We start from the raw sequence: 27,473 nt of genomic DNA, 5'->3' as shown, positions 1-27,473 counted from the left end.
ACTTTCACCAATTAATAAGGAAATAATTAATAAGGAAAAAACGTTTAACAATCAGGAGAAAACAGACACCCCATTTCCAAAAATGGGCAAAAGAATTAAATAGACGCTTTATAAAAGAGAATATATGAAAAAATGTTCAACTTCATTATATGTCTGGGAAATATAATTAAACCTATAATGAGGTACTACTGCATAGCTACCAGAATGGCTAAGATTTTAAAACTGACAATATCAAGTGTTGACAAAGTTGTAAAACAACTGGTACTTTCATGTTATTTTGGGGAATGTAAATTGGTACAACCACCACTTGGCAGTATGTTTTAAAGCTGGACATACATGCATACTATGCCAAATAATAATAATACTGGCTACATACCCAACAGGTATGAGTGCTTGTGTTCATCAAAACATGTATATAAGAATATCCATAGAAGTTTTAATCATATCAAACCCTGAAAATAACTTAAATGTCCATCAACATGAGATGATATAAATAAATTGTGGTGTGTTCATGTACGGGAATAGAAGAAAAAAATGAACTATGTCTATAAGCAATGGTGGGTGAGTCTCACAGACATAAATTTGGACAAAGAAGCCAGACATAAAAAAGCTTATAGTCTATTAATTTCATTATATGAAAGTGAAGAATGGGCATAATTGCCTATAAGGATGGCATCAGAATAATGGTCACATTTTAGGTGGGTGAATATTGATTAGAAGGGCATGTGAGAGAGCCTCCTGCGGTACCTAAATCTGGGTGGTGACTCTGGTATGTCAGTATACATGTAAAAGTTGGTTGTATCCTTAAGATTCATGTACTTCATTGTAAGAGAGAGAGAAATAAATCTTGGCAGAGAAAAAGTGGGTAGGATTATAGATAGAACAAAAGTGGCTATGAGTTTGATGATTATGGAAGCTGGGTGATCAGCGTATAGAGATTCATTCTAATAGTCTTTCTATTTTGTGTATGCTTGAAAGTTTCCACACTGAAACATTTACATAATTAAAAAAAAGTCAATGTACTTCGGTGAAAAAATGTTAAATCTTCATCTTATATTTTAAATTTCATATGGATTAATAACTAAAAACTATTAATGATGAATTTCCCCACTTGATACTGCACCTGTTCTATCTTTAACCGTTCAGGATAGTAACTGATGTTTCTTGGAAAACAAAAAGATGACAGAAAGCTTATCTACCAAAAATGCTCCCTTTGTGCCAAGTCTGCATCTAGCTTAAGAGAAGAATCATTGGTAAATAAGGGACAAAAGTTCTGAACTAACTAGATAGCTGTAAATTATATTTTATGGAGGAGGGCTGTCAGATAAATTGCTCCTTTGTAGCCGATTCCTTCTTTGACAACATAGGAATCTAGTGCTACACTTTGCGGCTTTTCTCCCCCTTGAAAAAGAGTGTGATCTTTCATAGATAAACTGAAAGGAGCCAAAAAGATCAAGACAGTTGGATGTTGAGAGGTCAGTTGGCTGAGAACCTTAACAACTTATTATGTGAAGTTTTCATTTGATCTTAAATCCACTGCTGTCCTTTCCGCCCCAGCTTTCTCTTTTCCTAACTCCTCCTCCCTTCTTTCTGAAAAGGATCTCCATATCTCTGTGGTCTGAATACCCCTCATAAAAATATAAAATTAGGAAATGGATAGTTTTTAGCAATCTTGTCTACTTTTGAGTAGTTTTCTGCAGAGGAAGGACACAGAAGAAGGGAAGAAGACCATAAATCCTTTTTTCCAACCCAACATTCTGAATTGAATCGTTAGTAGGACTTTTGTTGTTATAGAAGACATGGTTGTTTTGGTCCTTATCCTTCCAACATCAGCGTAGACCTGTCCAGTTTAACAATCGGAATTGCATCAGCTGAAGTATCTGGGGTTTGTTTGAAGACTAAATTTTGATACCAGAAAGCTATCATTTATTCAGTCTACAGATATGTTTTGACATCCTTACTATGATTCAGGTGCTGAAAATGTAATAGTAAACAAAAAAGACATGGTCCCCATCCTTAAAAACTTATTTGCATGGAGGTGGGAAAACTTTAAATGTATCTTTGCAAACTAATAAATGCCCTTTAGGAAAAACGTAGGGCACTATGAGAGCTTTTTCTAGATAGATGGTAAGAGAATTTCCCTGTAGGATCAATAATTGAGCTGAATTCCAAAAGTTGACTAGAGATAACTAAGATAAGCAGGAGGGGAAAGATTATTCCAGGAAAAGGGAACAACATGTGAAAAGACCCAAGAATGAGAAAGCATTGTGGCAGAAACAAAGGAAGAGAAGGGAATAGTAGCATAATACAAGCTTGTAGAATTAGAGACAGGTTATCATGAAGGACCTTGAAAAAGGCTTGTCAAACTGCAAATAGATTTTCCAAGTGGAAGAAATGGAGAGTTAAGTAGGCAGGAAGAGTGCTAAAGCTATATAGATGCATAGATCAGTTTTTAATACATGTGTGAGAGAGACAGAGACAGAATTAAATACTTCCACTTAAGATATCAGAACCATGGCTTCTCCAGAGAAAATGGAGATTGAGTCAGGGAAGGATATTCAATTCTAAATTTGTAGAATTCAGTAATTCAAAAATGGTTTAAATCGAGCAGGAGTCACGGAGCCTCAGGAGGCCTGCACAGCAGTAATATAATACACAATTAATAAATCCAAAGTTGTTTTTTCCAGTGCCAGTGTTTATAAAGTCAAATTTCTACTTGGGTACCATTTGAGAAAACAAATTTAAGAGTTTTAGGAAGATGTTGCATTTAGCAAGGGTAGTGAGGACAGGATGTTTGCAGTTTTCCCCCATGAGCCGTGGGTTTAGCTGTTGTTGAGTTTTCTTTGGTGTTTTTGAATTGGTAAAATCGAGTTCCTTATTCATTCTTTTTTGAGTTTAAAAGCAGCCATATTTAATCAATCACGAGAAGTCATTCCAGCTGTGACCATTTTTAAAGCACATTAGAATATCACAAGATAGGTATTCTTTATGATATTTCTTTAGTGTAGCAAGATAAAGATGGCCTGAGAGTGCACCAAAGAAATTGTTCTTGTAACTATTTCCTCAGTTGCCCCAAGTATGGTAATAGGTAGTTTCATTCTAGCTGCATACAAAAGCAGACAGTTCACTACATACACTGGGTACTTTAGGTCATTAGGGTTAATTCTCTCCCTGAACCCAGCTGAGAAAGCTTTTAGGGTATCCAAAGAGCATTTATTTGTATGTTCATTCTGCATTAAGGTATTTTTACTATAATGACATAAATAACCTAGAAATAACTGAAGACATTTCCATATGAGTTTCTGAAAATCACCGTAGTGTTTTCCTGAAAAACAAAATACATTGTTTATTTATACTGTAACTGAAGTGGTAGAGGAATTCCTGCCCTTTGAAAGACAATCTGAACTTTAGTATGTAAGTCAAAAGTGACTTGAGGAGCTTCTAAAATGAGCTTCTCATGAGCACATCAGAGTGCTGGGAGGATGGCATACTTGGAGAGGGCGTGGAAGCTCCGCACTCCCCCTACATCCATACCTTGCTTGGTGTGTCTCTTCTATTTGACTGTGCGGGAGTTGTATCCTTTATAATAAACCAAGGAGCACTTCTTGTGTTTTAAAAACGTAAATGGCTTCCGTTTAAACCCAACTCTCAGTTACTGAGAGCATGAATATTTTCTATGGATTCTGGCAACAAAAGTAAAAGTAGATGATGAGAGCAGCTTTATTTCAGATAGTATACTTTTTTCCTACTGGCATTTAAGGTGTTGGGGAAAGTGGTGAAAAATTTGTAGTCCATCATAATTCTGGTTTCATTAAACTTATGGTATAAAATAGGATAAATCTTCATCTGTGATGGAGACAAATTATAAACTTAATTTTTGTATAAGTTTCTCATCCAAATATTTCTATGCCACAAACACAAAAAATGATTCCTTTTGTATATACCATTGATCATTATATCTCCTAGAAAAACAGAAAAGAAAAAATACTGTGTTCATTTTATTCCTTAGATCAGTACGATGGAGCATGAATTTTCAATAAAGGAACATGGGTTTGAAGTTCAGTTAAGAGAGATGGAAGACAGTAATCGAAATTCCACAGTTGAACTGAGGCATCTCTTAGCAACTCAGCAGAAGGCAGCCTGTAGGTGGAAAGAAGAAATGAAGAAACTCACTGAGAGTGCGGAAATTAGAATCAGTAGTCTAAAGTAAGTCCACTATTAATTGTTTGATACATTTAACAGAAGAAATTATTTATCTTTTAGTTTAATGTTCTTGCCATAATCTTTTTTGTAAAAATGTATAAATCTGGGCCTTGTACTTATATATTTTATTCAGCAAATATTTATTAAACTACTATGAAAAATATTAAGCATTATAAACCAAACTAATACTGTTTGTTTTATAAACTTTATGCATACTTCAGAAAATACAATGATTTTTGTTGGACATAGCAGTTTAGAATCTTAATACTATTTGTATATAGATATAGCATAGTAATGTTCTATAGTTGCAACAAAATCTATTTGGCTGCAAAGCCTAAAATATTTGTTCTCTGGCCCTTTAAGAATTTGCTGACCCATGCAGAAAGAACTTGAACATTTATGACGAACGAAATGGGAAGCTATGAAGGGCTTTTAGCAAAATGATATAATCAGGGTTAAATGTTCGACAGATCATTTTGACTGCTGTGTGACGAATAGACTGGAGAGGGTCAAGGGTAGAAGAAGAGAGAAGGCAAACCAGTACTATAATAATCCAAGTAAAAAATGATGGTAACTTGGATTAAGTTTTGAAGGACTGAAAATCATTTTTTTTTAAAGTTTGCTTTGGGCCGTGTTAAGTATGAGCCACCTAAAAGACATTTAAGTCAGAATATCAACTTGTTAGTTGGATACATAAGTTTGGAGTTCAGGAAAAATATTGCAACAGGAGCTGTATATTTGGAAATCATTAACATACACATGATTTTTAAAGTCATGGAATGAGAAGGTATAGAAACGAAGTCTGGATAGGGAAATTAAGCTATCCGAGGACTAAGTTCTGAAAATTAGTTTGGAGAGATGAAAATTCCACTGAGACTGAGAAAAAATATCGAGGCAAACAAGAATCAGGACAGAATGGTTAAAAAAAAAAAATTCAAAAAGAGTAAGTGATAAAAATAGGTGATGTTTACATTTTACAGATAAACTGAGACTGAGGGAGGTTAAGGAACTTGTTCAAGGTCACATAGCTAATGAAGTGACAGATCCTGGTTTCAAATTTAGGCAGCTCGTGTGAAGACAATACAGTCCTAACCATTAAGGTTTGTGGGGGTTTTTTGCATTTTATTATTTTTTTAATTGAAGAATATTTGCTGTACAATATTATATGTTACAGGTGTACAATATAGTGATTCACAATATTTAAAGGTTTTATTTAATTTATATAATAGTTATAAAATATTGGCTATTTTCCCTGTGTTGTACAATATATCCTTTTGCTTATTTTATACCTAATAGTTTGCAACTCTTAATCCACTACCCCTGTACTGACCCTCCCCCCCTTCCCTCTCCCCACTGGTTACCACTAGTTTGTTTTCTATATCTGTGAGCCTGCTTCTTTTTTGTTATATTCACTAGTTTCTTTTTTATGGCTGAGTAGTATTCCATTGTGTATATACTCCACATCTTTTTTTATCCATTCATCTACTGATAGACACTTAGGTTGCTTCCACGTCTTGGCAATTGTAAATAATGCTGCTATGAATGTTGGAGTGCATGTATCTTTTCGAATTAGTGGTTAGGTTTTTTTTTTGTATATATACCCAAGGGTGGAATTGCCAGATCCCATGGTAGTTCTATTTTTAGCTTTTGAGAAACCTCCATACTGTTTTCCACAGTGGATGTGCCAATTTACATTCCCACCAGCAATGTATGAGGGTTCCCTTTTCTCCACATCCTTGCCACCGTTTGTTATTTGTGTTGTTTTTGATAGTAGCCATTCTGACATGTATGAGGTGATATTTCATTGTAGTTTTTATCTGCATTTCCCTGATGATTAGTGATGTTGAACATCTTTTCATGTGCCTGTTGGCCATCTGCATTTACTCTTTGGAAAAATGTCAGGTAAGCCTGTATCACTATAAACTTCCCTCTTAGACCTTGTTTTGTTGTGTCCCATAAGTTTTGGATTGTTGTGTTTTCATTTTCATTTGTCTCTTTTTTATTTCCTCTCTGATTTCTTCAATGATCCATTGCTTGTTTAGTAGCATATTGTTTAGCCTGCACATGTTTGTGTTTTTTACAGTTTTTTCCTTGTAGTTGATTTCTAGTCTCATAGCTTTGTGGTCAGAAAAGATGCTTGATATGATTTCAATTTTCTTAAATTTATCAAGGCTTGTTTTCTGGTCTAGCATGTGATCTATCCTGGAGAATGTTCCATTTGCATTTGAAAGGAATGTATTTTGCTGCTTTCAGGTGGAATACTCTCTCTATATATATCAATTAAGTTCATTTGGTCTGATGTGTCTTTTAAGGCAAGGATTTCCTTATTGATTTTATGTCTGAATGATCTGTCCATTGATGTAAGTGGTGTATCAAAGTCCCCCACTATTATTGTATTACTGTCAATTTCTCCTTTTATGTCCATTAATATTTGCCTTATGTATTTAGGTGCTCCTATGTTGGGTACATATATATTCACAGTTGTTATATCTTTTGCTTGATTTTATCCCTTGATCATTATGTATTGTCCTTCTTTGTCTCTTCCAACAGTCTTTATTTTAAAGCCTATTTTATCTGATATAAGTATTGCTACTCTGGGTTTCTTTTGATTTCCATTTGCATGGAATACCTTTTTCCATCCCCTCACTTTCTGTTTGTGCGTGTCTCTAGATCTGAAGTGAGTCTCTTGTAGGCAGCATATATACGGGTCTTTTTTTGTATCCAGTCAGCCACTGTGTGTCTTTTGGTTGGAACATTTAGTCCATTCACATTTAAGGTAATTACTGATATGTATTTTCTTATTGCCATTTTGTTCATTGTTTGGGGCTTGTTTTTGTAGGCCTTTTCTTTCCCTTTCTTCTTTTGTTCTCTTCTCTTGTGACTTTATTACTATCTTTAGTGTTATGTTTGGATTCCTTGTTCTTTTTTGTGTATATATCTGTTACAGATTTTTGTTTTGCAGTTACCATGAGGTTTTTGTAAAGCAGTATAGGTACTGCTTTATATATAAAGCAGTTTTAATTGTTTTACATTGCCGATCTCTTAATTTCAAATGCATTTTAAAACCCTGTATTTGTACTTTCTTCCCTTCATGATTACTATTTTTGATGTCATATTTTACATCTAATTTTTTCGAGTATCTCTTAACTGCTTATTGTGGATATAGATAATTTTACTACTTTTGTCTTTTAACCTTCCTACTAGCTTTGTGTGTGGATGATTTCCTACCTTTACTGTATGTTTGCCTTTACTGGTGAGTTTTCCATTCAGTAATTTTCTTGTTTCTAGTTGTGGCCTTTTCTTTTTCTCCTGGAGAAGTTCCTTTAACATTTGTTGGAAAGCTGGTTTGGTGGTGCTGAAGTTTATCTTTTGTTCGTCTGTAAAGCTTTTGATTTCTCTGTCAAATCTGAAGGCGAGCCTTGTTGGGTATTCTTGGTTGTAGGTTTTTTTCCTTTCATCACTTTAAATATATAGTGCCACGCCCTACTCACCTGCAGAGTTTCTGCTGAAAAATCAGCTGATAGCCTTATGGGCATTCCCTTGTATGTTGTTTGTTTCTTTTCCCTTGCTGCTTTTAATATTCTCTCTTTATCTTTAATTCTTGTCATTTTAATTACAGTGTTCTTGGTATGTTCCTTTTTGGGACTCTCTGCACTTCCTGGACTTGGGGGACTGTTTCCTTTCCCAGGTTAGGGAAATTTTCAGCTATTATGACTTCTGATATTTTCTCAGGCCTTTTCTCTCGCTATTCTTCTTCTTGGGACTCCTGAAATGCTAATATTAGTGTGCTTGACGTTGTCCCAGAGGTCTCTTAAACTGTCCTCATTTCTTTTCATTCTTTTTTCTTTTTCTGTTCAATGGCAGTGATTTCCACTACGCTGTCTTCTAGCTCACTGATCCGTTGCTCTTCATCATGTAGTCTCCTGTTGATTCTTTCTAGTGTATTTTTCATTTCAGTTGTTGTAGTCTTCATCTCTGGTTGTTTGTTCCTCATATTTTCTAACTCTTTGTTACAAACTACTGACTTCTTGCTCTGTGCATCCATTTTTCTCCCAAGTGCTTTGATCATCTTTATGATCATTACTTTGAACTCTTTCTCAGGTAAATTGCCTATCTCCACTTTACTTATTTCTTCTTCCAGGATTTTATCTCTTCCTTTGTCTGGAACATATTCCTCTGCTGCCTCATTTTGCCTAAGTTGCTATTCATATTATTCGTATTTTTACATATGTGGTAGGTTAGTTACACTTCTCAACCTTGGAGATGTGGCCTTTTGTAGGAAGTGTCCTATGCGTCCCAGCAACACACTCCCCTCTTGTCGCCCAAGCTCTACATTCTATGGGTTCCCCCTAAGAGGTCTGCGTGTGTCCTTCAGTTGTGGCAGGCTGACCATGTGGGCAGTCTGGTAGGCTTGTTGTCCCCTAGCCTGGTTGGTTGCCAGGCCCTACCTTGTGCGGATGCTGCTGGCTACTGGTTAGTGAGACCTGGTCACGAAGCAGCTCGTTGCAGAACCCTAGTGGGCTCTGGGCTAGTGCTGGCTCGCTGGTGGGCAGAGTCAGTGTTTAGAAGACTCCAGGCTGTTGCTTGCCCACTGGTTGGTGATGCCAGGTCCTGGGGTTAATGATGTACCAGTGGCAGGCAGAGCCAGGTCCTGGAGTCTGGCTACAGGGCCCAAGAATCCCAGAGCTGGTGTCAGATTGCTGGTGAGCAGGGGCTGGTTCCTGACATAGTTGGTTATGGGGGATTGTGGTGTTCCGAAGCGTGCCTTGGCCTGCTGTGCATGGGCTGGGTGTGAAGGCTGCAGGATCATGGTTTTCTTGCACCTGGTGTCTACCCACTCTGGGTGACTCTGGTTTAGAGGCTTGTGCAGGCTTCCTGGAGGGCAGGGCCAGTGCCTGCTCGGTGGTGGGTGGAGCTGGGTCTCGGTCCTTTGGTGGGCAGAGCCATGTCTAGGCGCAACTGTGGGCTCAGGAAGTCTTTAGGCAGCCTGTCTGCTGATGGATGGGCTGTGTCTCCACCCAGTTAGTTGTTGGGCCTGAGGCATCCCAACACTGGTGCCTACAGGCTGTTTGGTGGTAGCAGGTCTTGGCACTAATGAGCTAGAGGGAGGATCTCGAGACGGCAGCCACAAGCATCAGTGTCCACACAGTATATAGCTTCTACATATGGCTGCCACCAGTGTCTATGTCCCCAGGATGAGTCACAGCCATCCCTACCTCTCCAGGAGACTCTCCAAGACGAACAGGTAAGTCTGGCCCAGGCTCCTATCAAAAGCTCCTGCTTTTGCCCTGGGTCCTGGTGCACATAAGATTTTGTGTGTGCCCTTTAAGAATGAAGTTTCTAATGAACCTTTCAGTTTGGCACTCTGTGGTGGTCTTGTTAATTATGGTAAGAACAGTTTTGGTGGAATGCTGGAATGAAAATGTATTTAGAATGAATTTAAGAGAAAAGAAAAAATTTTGCTTCCATTTAATGGTGAGGTAGGAAATTTGGACCTGCCCTCTACCACGACTAAAAAAGTTACATGAATTATAAAAAGTATCTACTAAGAGCATTAAATAACTAACAAAAAAATTATTACCAGTTTGACTTTATCCCAGCAATGCAAAACTATTAACGTATTAGAAAATAAATTGATGTAATTTACCACATTAACTTATTAATTAACTAATTAAAAGAGAAAAATCATAACGTCTTCTCAATAGATACAGAAAAAGTATTTGAGAAAATTTAATATCTATCCATTTATGATTTTTGAATATATCTCTTAGCAAACTAGGAATAGAATTTCCTTAATTTTATAAAGGCATCTATTGTAAACATTATTCCTAACAGCAAAATAAAATAAAATAAAGTGTTAATAACTTTCCTTTGAAGATTGGGAAGATGACAAAGAAGACCACTGTTGCCACTTCTGTTAGTATTTGTACCAGAAGTCCTAATCTAGTGCACTATGGCAAGAAAAATAAATAAAAGGTGTATAAACTGGAAAGGAAGAAAGTAAACAGTCATTCTTCACAGACAGCATAACTGTATGTGTAGAAAATCCAAAATAATTCATAGACAGAGTATTAGGTGAACATACAAAAACCAATTGTGTTTCTACATACATACCAGCAACAAACATTTCAAAATAAAACATTAAAAATAGTAAAATTTACAATGCATCAAAATATATCAAATGCCCAGGAATACATTTAACAAATGAGGTATAAGACTTCTATATGAAAACTAGGATATTAAAAGTAATTTTAAAAAAACTTTTTTTAATTTTAAAAAATAAAATAAAATAAATAATGAAAAATAAAACTAATTAAAGAAGACCTAAGTAAGTAGAGATCATGTTAATTGATCAGAATACTCAGTATTATAAATTTGTTAACACTCCCCACCCTGACTATATGTAGAGTCAGTGTAATCCCAGTCAAAATACTAGCACATGGAGGAGTATCTAAAACATATTAAGTGAAAAAAAAAAGTAGTATATAGTGTGTATAGTATTCTACCATTGGCAGGGAGGGCATTTGAGTGTGTGTGTGTACATATATATATACAAACATGCTATATATACACTACGTTCAGACAGATGCACACACACACGCACATTCTGCTTTTTTAAGGATGAAGACTAGACTTCTTTAAATGAATCTTGTTTTATAGATTTGTAGGCTTGACTTTGAAACTATATAAATGTTTATATAATGTTTTTTGTTTTTTATTTGTTTTTGGCTGCATTGGGTCTTCGTTGCTGTGCGCGGGCTTTCTCTAGTTGTGGCAAGTCGGGACTACTCTTTGTTGGGGTGCGTGGGCTTCTCATTGCCGTGGCTTCTATTGTTGCGGAGCACAGGCGCTAGGTGTGCAGCCTTCAGTAGTTGCAGCACGTGGGCTCTAGGGCACGTTGGCTTCAGTACTTATGGCACATGGGCTCAGTAGTTGTGGCTTGTGGGCTCTAGAGCGCAGGCTCAGTAGTTGTGGTGCACAGGCCTAGTTGCTCCGTGGTATGTGGGATCTTCCCAGACCAAGGATCGAACTCATGTCCCCTGCATTGGCAGGCAGATTCTTAACCACTATGCCACCAGGGAAGTCCCTATATAATTATTTTTAACTAAATCAAATTTTAAAAACAATACCTAAAAATTGAAAGTAAAATTTAATAAATCAACAATTCTGTAGGAAGTTGATGGCGTAACTATGCAGGTGAGTTATTTCACATGACATTTAACACAGTAATTAGACTGTATACCCTAGTGAGATTAATCCTAAGGATAAAAGGAAATGCAAAAAAATTATAAAATGTTTTTAGTAGTCTTTGTTAGCAATAACATTGGTATTATTACTGTGAAACTTATAATTATAGAATAAAGCAAATGAGTAATTATATAAATGTCTTTAAGAACCAAGATTTTCATCATAAGGAGAAAAAACTCAAAGAAATTTAATAAAACTTCTAAATTGAAATTGGAAATATTAGTATATGAACTTATGATGTGTTTTACTCTTTAAAATATATATTTCCTAGCTTTGTCCACTAAAAGGACCTAGATACAGTGACCAGTATTCAGATGCAATGAGGTATCCTAAAAGAAACCAGGACTCCTTAGATGAATGACTGATTACAGACCTGGGATAGGAAAGTACAAGATGAGCCTGGAAAACACCCTGTGGTAGCAAAAGGCTAGGAAGGTATCAAGATTAAAAGGACCCAGGAGCCAACTTGAGGAAGCTCCCACTGACCCACGTGGTGACAGTTTGAGCATCAAAAAGAATATCCGCAGTAAATTGCAATATACCAAGTATATTAAAAGTCTGTGACTTCAGAATGATATTACATAAAGAAAAAATTCTTTGGTTACCTTTGGAAGATGTTATAGAAACAACTCTTTCTGAAAAGAAGATAAAACAAAAAATCCAGCATTTATTCTACTCTTTCTGTACTCACTATAGTTTATCAAATGCTACTTGGACTTTCCTATCATAATAGCCCTTACTTCACTGGTTAGGGAACCAATGTAGAGATTTTGCCAGTTAGTTGCTCAATATATCTCTTCCAGTTATGCATCTCAGAACCAGGGAGATAACCACAGGGTAGGATTATGTACACCCTGGGCCCACTGTGAGACAACTCAAGCCAAAACTCCTTTGATGACCTGACCTACATTAACCTCTCTGGTTGGTGGACCACAGTGGTATTTGGGGTCTCCAGGAATTTCTCATTTCAGCAAGTGTCCAGTAATCCTGAAAGTGTCTGAATTTCCCCTTCCCCATTGCATGGTAACCCTGCCTGCTCTTCACAGGTCCTTCTTAGGGGAAGGCCAGGAGGAAGTATATATGGATGTATAAAAGTTTCCTTCAAAGGAACCTGCAGCTCCTTCCTTCATTCAAGAGCTCTGAGTCTGTGAACTGATTCAAGTTTGAGAATTGGTTAAAGGGTCATGACACTGTCTTACAATGATTTGAGACTGCTTTTCACAAGACCTAGAGCTTTTCTATTTCTGCAAATCAAATAAAACTTTAGTAGACTGCCCATCTATTTCAGTTCTAGGGTGACAGTGATAAAATTATCAAGCCCCAAAGATCTCTGTAAATCAGGCTCTACTGATTACTACTTCAACTCTACTGCCATTCCAGTAATGACAATTGCGTTTTCTTTGGAGATTTAATGTCAGTACATCACCCTTGCTGTTGAGAATTGTATCATTTTCTTTAACTTCAGGAAGCCCAGTTCCATGGTAGCAATTCCCACTGTCATTTCGGTCCAACAGAGAATAACCACTACACAGCTCTTCAGGGATACTGGGGCAACCCTTGTGACTATATTTCTCATCGTCTTGGTGAAGGGAATGTCCTCTGGATCCTCCTGAGGGACATAGTTGAAGGATGGATGAATTGGTTTTAACATTTAAAATACCTACCCTGGCCTTCCAATCTCCCTAACCTTTGATAACGTCCTCGACACCAGTGATTCTCAAGTGGGGATGATTTTTGTCCTCCTCCCCTCCCCGGAACATTTGTCTTGAAAATGTCCAGACACATTCAGGGATGCTATTGGCATCTAGTGTATGGGGAACAGGGATGCTGTTAAACATCGTGCAGTGCTCAGGACAGCGCTGCACAGCAAAGAGTTTTCCAGCCAATGGTGTCAGTAGCGCCAAGGTTGAGAAACCCTGCTCTACTCTATAACAAGGAGCTTCTTACATTTCAGTGTTCAGTATAGCTCAACTTTGAATCCAGATTTTGTTCAACCGACCAAGCAAACCAAAATACTCAAGCTAATTCATTGGATCTAGAATATCTGCTTTGTGAGCCCATATTGGTAAATGTGGCTTAATCCAATGTTTTATTCTTTCTGCTGTAATCTAACACCCTTAGGATCTATTCTCACACATACTCTCTATGTGTAAAATTGGCAAAATCATAACTATTTTAGTGCATTCTGCCTCCTCACGGGTCTTGTTTTGTACCTCATTTCCTAGAGCTTATTAGACTTCAGTCTGGCTATCGATATAGAAGCAATGGATGATGGTAAGGTAAATCGTGAAGGGAGTCACCTACTCCTTGCAAGGCAGCCCTCTCAGGTGAGGCCTCCTTTCAGGCAAAGGAGACTTACCTTCCCAAACAGAGTAGAAGGACTGCTTCTACTGGCAAAGGAGGCATTGCAGAATTTAAGGGTTCAAGGCTCCAGCTTCATTGGAGTCTGTCTGTTCACATGTCCCCATTTCAATTTGTAGGGATGAAAAGACCCTGCAAGGTTGGGAATTCAGGCTGTGGTGTAGTTCAGCCATCCATGGAATTAGACTTTGGATTTGATTATCAGAAAACTCAGCCTTGCAGCCAGTGGAGATAAGGGTTTCTTTTAGGGTAGTCATGGTAGATTTCAGGCCCCTAATCTAGACTTTGAGCTCAGAATTGAAAACTCTGACCTCTTTATTTTTATTTTCAAAGTTCTCCATTGTACCTAAAAGCTGCATTATACTCTTCATTCACTAAACTATTCTATGTCATTGATTATTTGGTCACTCAAAACCACATGTTGTACAGGCACTTGATTATACAGGTAATAATTTAAGTAACTCTTTTACCTTTGCATACCATGGATTACCAGTGTCCCCTTTACCACTGGCCTTTAAATTTAATCAAAGCATAGAACCAATTCTAGATAACTCACAAACAGTTAGAGTACCCATTCATAAGGTTATATTCCTCTGGAACTTCTTCTGGTACCAGTTCCTCTATGTATCAGGTTTTATTCAGGGGAACAGAGCTACTCTGGGTGATATAGAATATGGGATTTATTTTGGAAATTAGGCCTTACACAGTGGCACTGGTAGAGAAATCAGTGCAATGTCATTGTGTCTGCATCTGATGCTAAGCCTGAAGTCACTGTGTGTCAGCTAAATCAGCGGTTGTGAAGGAAACCTGGATGTAGATGAGGGCACTCACAAGGACAAACAAGGACCCTATTTCCACCTGTCTTTCACCACATCTACCTCCAACCACTTTCATGGATGATCTGCAGAAGAAGCTGTTGCCCTTCACCACGGATCTGTATATGACCCAAGAGGCCAAAAGAGCACATCTGCCAAGAGGCAGAAGATGGAATTGCTGTGGGTTCTGGTGGTGCCCCACACCAACATAGTGACCTAACATATCAGCAACTGTGCATGAGTTGCCACAGTGCCAGGTGCCCACCAGCTTCACAGCCTACTGCACAAATTTCTCTTATGGTCAACACCAGCCTAGGACCAGGCAGGGAAAGGAATCCTGGAAAACATAATTCCAGCTTAACTAAGTTGATGCAGTCGAAAGCCACCACCATGTGTTTGTCATAATGTAATTCTTGATGTTGGGCAGTTCACAATGCTTACATACAGAAAAACAAAACTATATAAAATAATGTAGACTTAGCATCAATCTAAAGAGTATATTTATGATAGCTGTAATTTCTTGAATACACACTGTTTGCCACTTTACATACTCCTTTAATCATCTCAAAAACTTTATGAAATAAATGCTATTATACCCCCTGTATTAGGGTTTCTCAGAGAAACAGAACCAATAGGGTGTGTGTGTGTGTGTGTGTGTGTCTATAGAAGGGTTTATTTTAAGGAATTGGCTCAACTGATTATAGAGGCTTGGTGAGTCCAAACTGATGGAGAAAACTGGCAGGCTAGAGATTTAAGGAGTTGCATTTCAAGCCCACAGGCATTCGTGCTGGAGACATGAAAAGCCAGTGTTACTGTTCAATCCAAAAGTTGTCCACTGCAGAATTCCCTCTTGCTTGGGGGAAGTCAGCTTTTTGTTCTATTCAGGCCATCAACTGATTATATGAGGCCCACCCACATTATGAAGGGCATTCTGCTTTACTTAAAGTCCAGTGACTTAAATGTAAATCTCATCCAAAAACACTGTCATAGAAACATCCAGAATAATGTTTAAGCAAACATCTGGGCACCATGGCCCAGCCAAGTTGACACATAAAATTTACTGTCACACTCCCTTGTCATACATGAGGAAACTCTGGACTTCAAAAAGTTTATACAAGTCCACAATTCATTATCTGCTATTCCAAATTCAAAAGAACTCTGAAAACAGTCTTTTTCTAAGTTATATGTGTACACTTCTGTAGCAAAACCTGACATGAAATGATAGGAAGCTATTTATGATACAGGTGTATCTACGTGTGCACACACACATATATACATGTATATAGATACACAGAAACATTTCCTTAATTGTGCCTATTCATATGTTTTACTGAAAAATATTTATAAACATTATAAACTCTATCCTACTCTAAACCCATAAAATATTTTTCTTGGATGCTTGGATTTTGCTATATTGTATATGTAATTTGTGCACACCAACTGATCACTCCCAGTACATTATTGATAGTGAATGTGTTTTATTTTTGTTTGTATTCCCTGAAGTATCAAGCGAAATGCCTTGCCAAAAGGAAACACATAGAATGTTGAATTTAACTACCTTGAGTCTATCAAAATAGTTTTAATACTACCCTGTCTGCTGCTTGTAGTCTGGGCTAGAAAGATTATTAATGCCTTTTACAATTTATGACTTCAGGAATATGACTTTTTTGAAAAGTAATTTTACCCCAGTTATACATGTATTTCTTTTTATTTTTATTGGAGTATAGTTGATTTACAATGTTGTATTAGTTTCTGATATAAAGTAAAGTAAATCAGTTATACATATACATATATCCACTCTTTTTTAGATGCTTTTCCCATATAGGTCATTACAGAGTATTGAGTAGAGTTACCTGTGCTATACAGTAGGTTCTTAATTAGTTATCTATTTTATATATAGTAGTGTGTATATGTCAATACCAATCTCCCAATTTATCCCTCCCCTCTCCTCTTTCCCCCCTGGTAACCATAAGTTTGTTTTCTACAACTGTGACACTTTCTTTTTTGTAAATAAGTTCATTTGTACCATGTTTTTAGATTCCACATATAAGCAATTTCATATGATATTTGTCTTTCTCTGTCTGACTTACTTCACTCAGTATGACAGTCTCTAAGTCCATCCATGCCACTGCAGATGGCATTATTTTCTTCCTTTTTATGGCTGAGTAATATTCCATTGTATATATGTACCACCTCTTTTTTATTCATTCCTCTGTCAATGGACATTTAGGTTGCTTCCATGTCCTGGCTATTGTAAATAGTGCTGCAGTGAACATTGGGGTGCATGTGTATTTTTGAATTATGGTTTTCTCCAGATATATCTCCAGATATATGAGAGTGGCATTGCTGAATCATATGGTTGCTCTATTTTTAGTTTTTTAAGGAACCTCCATACTGTTCTCCATAGTACCAATTTACATTCCCACTAACAATGTAGCCTTTTCTCCATACCCTCTCCAGCATTTATTGTTTGTAGATTTTTTGATGATGGCCATTCTGACTGGTGTGAGGTGATAGCTCATTGTAGTTTTGATCTGCATTTCTCTAATAATTAATGATGCTGAGTATCTTTTCATGTGCCTCTTCGCCATGTGTATGTCTTCTTTGGAGAAATGTCTGTTTAGGTCTTCTGCCCGTTTTTTGACTGGGTTGCTTGTTTTTTTGATATTGAGCTGCCTGAGCTGTTTGTATATTTTGGAGATTAATCCCTTGTCAGTTGCTTCATTTGCAAATATTTTCTTCCATTCTGAGGGCTGTCTTTTCATCTCGTTTATGGTTTTCTTTGCTGTGCAAAAGCTTTTAAGTTTCATTAGGTCCCATTTGTTTATTTTTGTTTTTATTTTCATCACTCTAGGAGGTAGGTCAAAAAATATCTTATCTTGCTGTGATTTATGTCAAAGAATGTTCTTCCTGTTTTCCTCTAAGAGTTTTCTAGTGTCTCGTCTTACATTTAGGTCTTTAACCCATTTTGAGTTTATTTTTGTGTGTGGTGTTAGGGAGCATTCTAATTTCATTCTTTTACATGTAACTGTCCAGTTTTCCCAGCACCACTTATTGAAGAGACTGTCTTTTCTCCATTGTATATTCTTGCCTCCTTTGTCATAGATTAGGTGACCATAGGTACATGGATTTATCTCTGGGCTTTCTATCCTGTTCCATTGATCTATATTTCTGTCTCTGTGCCAGTACCATACCGTTTTGATTACTATAGCTTTGTAGTATAGCTTGAAGTCAGGGAGCCTGATTGCTCCAGCTCCGTTTTTCTTTCTCAAGATTGATTTGGCTATTCAGGGTCTTTTGTGTTTCCATACAAATTGTAAAATTTTATGTTCTAATTCAGTGAAAAAATCTATTGGTAATTTGATAGGGATTGCATTGAATCTGTAGATATTTTGGGTAGTATGGTTATTTTGACAGTTTTGATTCTTCCAATCCAAGAAACATGGTATATCTCTCCATCTGTTTGTGTCACCTTTGATTTCTTTCATAAGTGTCTTATAGTTTTCTGAGTACAGGTCTTTTACCTCCTTAGATAGGTTTATTCCTAGGTATTTTATTCTTTTTGATGCAATGATAAATGGGATTGTTTCCTTAATTTCTCTTTCTGATATTTCATTGCTAGTGTATAGGAATGCAAGAGATTTCTGTGCATTAATTTTGTATCCTGCAACTTTACCAAATTCACTGATGAGCGTTAATAGTTTTCTGGTAGCATCTTTAGGATTTTCTATGTATAGTATCATGTCGTCTGCAAACAGTGACAGCTTTACTTCTTTTTTTCCAATTTGGATTCCTTTTATTTCTTTTTCTTCTCTGATTGCTGTGGCTAGGGCTTCTAAAACTATGTTGAATAAAAGTGGTGAGAGTGGACATCCTTGTCTTGTTCCTGATCTTAGTGGAAATGCTTTCAGTTTTTCACCATTGAGAATGATATTTGCTGTGGGTTTGTCATATATGGCCTTTATTATGGTGAGGTAGATCCCCTCTATGCCCACATTCTGTAGAGTTTTTATCATAAATGGGTGTTGAATTTTGTCAAAAGCTTTTTCTGCATTTATTGAGATGATCGTATGGGGGTTTTGGGGAGGTTATAATTTTTATGATCATATGGTTTTTATTCTTCAGTTTCTTAATGTGGTGTATCACATTGATTGATTTGCATATATTGAAAAATCCTTGCATCCCTGGGCTAAATCCCACTTGATCATGGTGTATGATCCTTTTAATGTGCTGTTGAATCTGGTTTGCTAGTATTTTGTTGAGGATTTTTGCATCTATATTCATCAGTGATATTGGTCTGTAATTTTCTTTTTTTGTAGTGTCTTTGTCTGGTTTTGGTATCAAGGTGATGGTGGCCTCATAGAATGAGTTTGGGAGTGTTCCTTCCTCTGCAATTTTTTGGAAGAGTTTGAGAAGGATAGGTGTTAGCTCTTCTCTAAATGTTTGATAGAATTCACCTGTGAAGCCATCTGGTCTTGGGCTTTTGTTTGTTTCAAGTTTTTTAATCACAGTTTCAATTTCATTACTTGTGATTGGTCCGTTCATATTTTCCATTTCTTCTTGGTTCAGTTTTGGAAGATTGTACCTTACTAAGAATTTATCCATTTCTTCTGTGTTGTCCATTTTATTGGCATGATAGTTGCTTGTAGTAGTCTCTTATGATCCTTTGTATTTCTGTGGTGTCTGTTGTAACTTCTCCTTTTAAATTTCTACTTCTACTTATTTGAGTCCTCTCCTTTTTTTTCTTTATGAGTCTGGCTAAAGGTTTATCAATTTTGTTTATCTTCTTAAAGAACCAGCTTTTAGTTTCATTGATCTTTTCTGTTGCTTTCTTCATCTCTCTTTCATTTATTTCTGCTCTGATCTTTGTGATTTCTTTCCTTCTACTAACTTTGGGTTTTGTTTGTCTTCTTTGTCTAGTTGCTTTAGGTGTAAGGTTAGGATGTTTATGTGATATTTTTCTTGTTTCCTGAGGTAAGATTGTATTGCTATAAACTTGCCTCTTAGAACTGCGTTTGCTCCATCCCATAGGTTTTGGATCATTGTGTTTCCATTGTCATTTGTCTCTAGCTATTTTTTGATTTCCTCTTTGATTTCTTCAGTGATCCATTGGTTGTTTAGTAACATATTATTTAGCCTCCATGTGTTTGTGCTTTTTACAATTTTTTTTTTCCTGTAATCGATTTATAATCTCATAGCATTGTGGTTGGAAAAGATGCTTGATACGATTTCTTAAATTTACTGAGGCTTGATTTGTGGCCCAAGGTGTGATCTATCCTGGAGAATGTTCCATGTGCACTTGAGAAGAAAGTGTCTTCGGCTGCTTTCAGATGGGATGTTCTATAAATATCAATAAGTCTATCTGGTCTGATGTTTCATTTAAGATTCCTGTTTCCTTATTGCTTTTCTTTCTGGATGATCTGTCCATTGGTTGTAAGTGGCGTGTTAAAGTATGCCACTATCACTGTGTTTTACTGTCAGTTTCCCCTTTTATGGCTGTTAGCATTTGCCTTATATATTGAGGTGCTCCTATGTTGGTTGCATATATATTTATAATTGTTATGTCTTCTTTTTGGATTGATCCCTTGATGATTATGTAGTGTCCTTCCTTGTCTCTTGTAACAGTCTTTATTTTAAAGTCTCTTTTGTCTGCTATGAGTATTGCTACTCTGGCTTTCTTTTGTTTTCCATTTGCATGGAATATCTTTTCTCATCTGCTCACTTACAGTCTATATGTGTCCCTAGGTCTGAAATGGGTCTCTTGTAGACAACGTATATACAGGTCTTGTTTTTGTATCCATTCAGCCAGTCTGTATCTTTTGGTTGGAGCATTTAATCCATTTACATTTAAGGTAATTATCAATATGTATGTTCCTAATTCCATTTTCTTAATTGTTTCTGGTTTGTTTTTGTAGGTCTTTTTTCTTCCCTTCCTCTTTTGTTCTTTCCTCTTGTGGTTTGATGACCATCTTTAGTGTTGTGTGTGGGTTGCTTTTTCTTTTTTGTGTGTGTATCTATTGTAGTTTTTTGGTTTGCATTTCCCATGAGGTTTTGATATAGCCATCTATATATATACAAGGTTGTTTTAAGTTGCTGGTCTCTTAATTTCAAATGCAATTCCCATTTCCTGCATTTGTAGTCTCCTCATGGTTGTGGGTTTTGATATCATATTTGTGTGTGGATGATTTCTTACTTTTACTGTATGTTTACCTTTACCAGTGAACTTTCCCATATGTGATTTTCTTGTTTCTAGTTGTAGCCTCTCCCACTGCCCCCACCTAGAGAAGTTCCTTTAGCATTTGTTTCAAAGCTTGTTTTGGTGGTGTTGAATTCTCTTAGTTTTTGCTTGTCTGTAAAGCTTTTGATTTCTCCATCAAATCTGAATGAGCCTTGCTGGGTAGAGTATTCTTGGTTGTAGGTTTTTCCCTTTCATTACTTTAAATATATCATGCCACTCCCTCTGGCATACAGAGTTTCTGCTGAAAAATCAGTATATAACCTTATGGGGATTCCCTTGTAGGTTATTTGTTGCTTTTTCCCCTGTTGCTTTTAATATTTTTTCTTTGTATTTAATTTTTGTCAGTTTGATCATTATGTGTCTCAGTGTGTTCCTCCTTGGATTTATCCTGTATGGGACTCTCTACACTTCCTGGACTTGAGTTACTATTTCCTTTCCCATGTTAGAGAAATATCTCTTCAAATATTTTCTCAGGCCTTTCTCTTTCTCTTCTTCTGGGAGTCCTATAATGCAAATGTTGAAGCATTTAATGTTGTCCCAGAGGTCTCTGAGACAATCCTCATTTCTTTTCATTCTTTTTTCTTTATTCTGTTCTACTGTGGCAGTGATTTCCACCACTCTGTCTTCCAGCTCACTTATTCGTTCTTCTGCCTCAGTTATTCTGTTATTGATTTCTTCTAGTGTGTTTTTCATTTCAGTTATTGAGTTGTTCATCTCTGTCTGTTTGTTCTTCAAATCTTCTATCTCTTTGTCAAACATTTCTTTTATCTTCTTGGTCTGAGCCTCCATTCTTTTTCTGAGATTTTGGATCATCTTTACTATCATTGCTATGAATTTTTTTTCAGATAGATTGCCTATCTCCTCTTCATTTAGTTGTTCTTGTAGGTTCTTATCTTGGTCCTTCATCTGCAGCACATTTCTCTGTCATCTCATTTTGTCCAATTTACTGTGTTTGTTGTCTCCTTTCTACAGGCTGCAGGATTGTAGTTCCTCTTGCTCCTGGTGTCTGTCCCCTGGTGGGTGAGGTTGGTCCAGGGGCTTATGCAGGCTTCCTGGTGAGAGGAACTGGTGCCTGCCCTCTGGTGGGTGGCAGTGGGTCTTGTCTTTCTGGTGGGCAGGGCTCTGTCAAGGGGTATATTTTTGGGTGGCTCTGAGCCTAGTACGACTTTTGGCAGCCTGTCTGTTGATGGATGGGGCTGTGTTCCTGTCTTGCTGGCTGTTTGGCCTAAGGAGTTCTAGCACTGAAGCCTGCAGGCTGTTTGGTGGGGTCGGGTCTTGGTGCTGAAATGAGGACCTCTGGGAGAGCTCACACCAATTAATATTCCCTGGGGCATCTGCTAGTATGCTAGTAATTGGCCCTGGTGACTCTCAGGCTTTGCTTTCACCAGGCCACCAGCACAGGTCCACTGAAGTCAGGTCCCAGGACTGCAGTAGTCATGTATCTGGGCCCATTGAGGGAGCTATGGAGGCAGCTCAGACTCTTTCTTGGCCCAGCCCTCACATGTGCATGCCCACAAATCCCACAGCTGCTGAAGCCAGACCCATCTCAGCTGCAGGAGCATTTTTTGTCCATTTGGATGTTCCACAGGCGCTGAATTTACGAAGCTGTCAGCAGAGGTGTAAATCTGCGGTTCGTGCAGCCACAAGGAGAGATTTCAGCTCTTCTTCCTTAGTCACACGGCCCCTGAGACTCAGCGGTGGTTTCAGCCCCACCTCTGTATGGGGGCCGCCCACCAGCTCTGCTCCCGAGTCTGCTGGAGCACACGAGCCCTCCCAGGCAGGAGGGGGCCGAGGCAGCAATCAGGGCATGTGGGCCTTGCAGGTGGGATGATGCCAGGGTGGTGATTGAGACATGCAAGCCCATTAGGCAGGAGGGGCCTGTGGTGGCAATCAGGGCGAGTAGGCTGCCCAGCCAGGGAGGGGCCGGAGGAGGTGGCGGCCAGGGACATGCAAGCCCACTCCAGCGGGAACCCTCCCTAGTGCCTGGGAGGAAGGGGCTGGCTCATGAGGATAGAGGCTGCAATGGTGGCCCTGCCCTTTGCATGTCACTCAACAATGGTGCTTGGTTTCTCTGGTGGTCCGGGTTTCCTCCATGAGCATTCCCATTTGCAGAGCACCTCATTCCCGTCCCTTCTGGCTGTATCCTCACAGCTGACAGCAGTCCCCTCCCCAGGTTTGCTCTCCAAACCCCATGTTCCAACACCCAGCCCCTGTGTGCACCGGCAGACACATGTCTCAGGATGGGGTGCACAAGGCTGTGGTAAGGACCATCTGTGTAGGTCTCACTCTGTCCTGCCTGCATAGACCGGTTGTTGCACTCTCCTCCGAGCCCCCGAAGCTCCCCTTCGGTCCCAGCTGATCTCCCCACCAGTGAGGGGGCTTCCCCAGATGTGGGAACCTCTCCTCTCCTTCAGCTCCCCACCAGGGGTGCAGGTCCCATCCCACTTCCTCTCCTCTTCCTTTTTTCCCTTTTTCTTTCTTTCGTCCTACCCGGTTACATGGGGATCTTTCTTGTCCTTTTAGGTGTCCGAGGTCCTCTGCTAGTGTACAGCAGGTACTCTGTGAGAACTGTTCCATTTTGTAGATGTATTCTTGATGCATTTGTGGGGAGAGATGAACTCCACATCCTCCTACTCCTCCACCATCTTGACTCCTATATATGTGTATTTTATTATCAAGGCATTTTCACATGATTCTCATGAGTTATCTCGTTACTACATAAGAGCCTGTGAGTTGTGAGATTATCCATATTTTGGAGGGTATTATTAGTTCAGGGAAATCAAAGAATGTCTTCAAAAATTATAGATATTCTAGATTTTAAGTTGTATACATCTTAGATTCTGTACGTATATATTTTAACATGTAGGATTAAATATATTTGACTAATAAGCACCTTCATTTTTACAACATATGCCCTATAAATTAAATTCATATAACTAAAATTATTTTAAATGTTCTAAGATGTTTCATGCTTTTAAAATAACCTCTAATATAAGCGTTCAATGAAGGAAAATTTGTGTAGTTATATTTTGTCTATATATTTTCGATTATAGACAAATCAATGAATCTCATGAATTATTTTCCTCCAAAACATAAACTGAGGCAGAGATCTGGCATGGGCACAGAATATAAGTGTTCCTACATGTGACACACACAAAAGATCAAACTGGGGACTTCCCTGGTGGCACAGTGGTTAAGAATCCGCCTGCCAATGCAGGGAATATGGGTTCGAACCCTGGTCCGGGAAGATCTACATTCTGCGGAGCAACTAAGCCCATGAGCCACAACTATTGAGCCTGCCCTCTAGAGCCTGTGAGCCACAACTACTGAAGCCCGTGCACCTAGAACCTGTGCCCTGCAACAAGAGAAGCCACCGCAGTGAGAAGCCCATGCACCGCAACGAAGAATAGCCCCCGCTCATCACAACTAGAGAAAGCCTGTGCACAGCAATGAAGACCCAACACAGCCAAAAATAAATAAATAAATACATTTATTTAAAAAAATAAAAGGATCAAACTAGAGAGCACAGATGAGAAAGAAGAGTAGACTTAAATCAACTTAGAGGACTATAAAAGAACATACCAGTGACATTAAACCAACCAGATAGGCTATAATTGTAAAAAAAAAAAAAAGTTGAATAAAATACTTTATTAGTGAAAATATGTGAGTAAATCTCAAAATATGAAACTGTGGTAACTGGTTATTTGATATAATCACTCAAGGCCTTTAGTACCTACTGATAATATTAACAAGGTGATGCTAGATTGGTAAAGTCATTCATCTTTTGGTAGAACTCTTCCTAATGAGCTAAGTCAAGATAATAAAAGGCTTCTTTGATTACTCAAACCCAGTTTTCAAATATTCAGAGATGTAATAGATTTTAGGAATAAATGTTGATCTGGCTTGAGAATTGAAGTTGGGAAATATACTGCAGAAGAAAAGATCCAAAGCTCAGCAGTGAATGGTAATTTTGGAGGAACATATTTACTGGAACATAAAGATGTTAGTAATCAAAAATTAATAGTAAATGACATCTTTAGTGATTCCTGGTTTATAAGTTCTGTAATAGCAAATGTTTACATAAATGAAATGTTTATACTTGATGGGGGGGTTTTAAGGTGCAAACAGGTCTTGACACTAAAAGATAACTGAATGCTGAAATCTAAGAAAGAAATATCACAAAAGGGAATTCTTGTTTAATTTTATTATGGCATTACTATTCCCATAGATATTATTTTGATTTTATCTTCTCTGTTTAGGACTTCTATTATCAGTTTCATTAATGAATTACTAATCTCCTAAAGCTTTAAATGTGGCTCATTTGGGAAAAACATTATGATTTCTGTCCCCAAAATAAAGAAACAAACTGATTAGCTCCCTCCCTTTCTCTCTCTCTCCTCTTGTTTAATAGTTTCATATGCCTATACCAGTCTTTGAAGTGAAAATAGTTTTTCTTTCTCTTTTGCTCTTCTTCCCTATGTTTTATTATCAACCTTATTTTATCTGGCTGCTTCAATAATTTTTCTTTTACTTTTTTCTCTATGTTTAGGTCCTCACACGTAAACTTGAAATAACGTAGAGCTTCTGATCTCAGATTCTTTTCTTTAAAAAGATATCTATTCTTATACTACTAATTATCACCTCTTTGTTGTATTCTCCACTGTACCCCATCCAGCCCTACACCTTACCTAATGTTTGTCCTAATTTTGTAACTATCTATAGGATATTTACTATTTGTCTTGTTATTATCTTAATTTCCACATTCCGAAACCCAATTTACAGTATTACATCTTCCAAATAGATTTCTACTTCTAACGGTCTTTTCTCTGTTATTGGTGGTACTATTTCCCTAATCTCCTGGATATAAAACCTTTTAGCCATCTGCGACTCATTCTTTGTCTTCATCTTCTTTCAGTATCCAAGTACTGTTGATTCTTCTTTTGAAATGTCTCCTATTTTTCCACTCCCAATGCCATGACTCTAGAATTGCATTAGTTATCTATTGCTATGCAACAAATTCCCCTAAAATTTAGTTGCTTAAAAACAACATTTATTCTTTCATAATTTCATGAGTCAGGGAATTTGGGAGTAGCTCATCTGGGTGATTCTGGTTCAAGTTCTCTCATGAAGTTACAATAAAATGTCATATGAAGATTTGATGGGAGCTGGACAATCCACTTCCAAGCCTACTCACATGGCTGTTGGCAGGAGACCTAAGTTCCTAGTGTGTTGTGGCCACACCTCAGTTCAGTGCCACGTAGCCTCTTCACAGAGAAGCAAAAGTATCCTAATGACATGGAAGCTGTCTTTCCCCTTGGCAAACAATCCAAAAGAGAGAAAAAGGAAGAAATCATAATGCCTTTTATGATGTAGTATCTGAAGTCACATGTCACTTCCACTTTATCTTGTTCATTAGAAGCAAGTCTATGTCCAGCCCATATTCAAGGTGAGAAGAATTAGGCTTCACTTTTCGAAAAGAAGAATCTCAAAGAATTTGGGGGCATATTTTACAACCATCACAAGACCAAACATGCATTGTTTTGCTCAATTTGCGGATATTGCCATTCCAGCTCAAGCACCATTATTTTCCTCAAGTTTCCTGTATTTCTCCAGTCCATAATAATGTGTTTAGTAATTTAGAATTACTGAAGTTCTTGGAGTCTGAAACTATTTTTTATTAATTGTTTTTTAAAAATTATTTTCATACCTCTTTTAGATTAGGGTCCATGGGCATACCCTCTTTATTCTTTTAAAATTTTTGTAATATAGTATAAATGCATAAAACATGTACAGTTTTTTAAAAGGTATATTGCAAACACCAATGTAACCACCTCCCAAGTCAAGAAATACCCACACTATTTCCTAGTTAGAATCCTCTTGGAGGAGTGATGTCAACATTATAGTAGCATAAGACATCCTTCATTTTTGTTCCTCTCCCTTAAACAACAAAACTTTGTCATCCATCCACAAATAAAAGTGCCCCTGTGGGAGTTGTGGGATCCAGGACTATACATACACGAAGGGACCCCAGAGGAGTCTTGCCCATCCATGCATTGGGTAATAGAGACACAGACCTCAGTATGGGCAGTGGAACTGGCAGGAGCCTATCAACTGGCTCTAGCCCCTTTCAGCCACAATCTGGGAGCATCTGGAGATAACTGATTTGGGCAGTCACCCATGGACAAGAGAGCGTTTGTAGAAGTCCAGATATTCAGAGGAGAAATTACAGCATTCTGTCAGATTATGTATATATTTATGAATTTTGACACATTGGAGTGGAATTGAGAGGAGAGGAATTGAGAGGAGATGTATGAGCTTATGAATTCTGGAATTCTGCCATGAGAGAGAGCAAGGAGCATAAAGTAGGTGTATCCATGCGAGGTCAGAGAAAGCCCCAGAATCTATATCAGGACTAACAAAAGGTACCTCTCATCTGAAGACAGTATAGATTGGAAGAGATGACTGCTACTTCAAATCCAAAATTAGTAACAGAAAACTACAATGAACATGAAAAATCAAGGAAATGTGACAACACCAAAAGATCACAATTGTCCTCCAGTAACCAGACCCAAAGACATGGAGATCTGCAATTTACCTAAAAAAGAATT

General features: G+C 37.7%; 1 protein-coding gene across 2 annotated transcripts in view; it reads left to right on the top strand.

The window, feature by feature from the left end:
• The window catches only part of LOC309621848 (sodium channel and clathrin linker 1-like), a 121,719-nt gene that overhangs the window by 47,487 nt on the left and 46,759 nt on the right, over nucleotides 1-27,473 (top strand). For both annotated transcript variants that reach the window (XM_082409176.1, XM_082409175.1), the window contains exon 9: nucleotides 4,010-4,206. In XM_082409176.1, the coding sequence (XP_082265302.1) occupies nucleotides 4,010-4,206 (197 nt within the window). The remainder of the gene's footprint in view (nucleotides 1-4,009; nucleotides 4,207-27,473) is intronic.

This window comes from Balaenoptera borealis, assembly GCF_965194805.1.
Source record: "Balaenoptera borealis genome assembly, contig: HAP1_SCAFFOLD_1069, whole genome shotgun sequence".
NCBI classification, from domain to species: Eukaryota; Metazoa; Chordata; class Mammalia; order Artiodactyla; family Balaenopteridae; genus Balaenoptera; species Balaenoptera borealis.
This window is presented reverse-complemented; position numbering and strand designations above follow the sequence as displayed.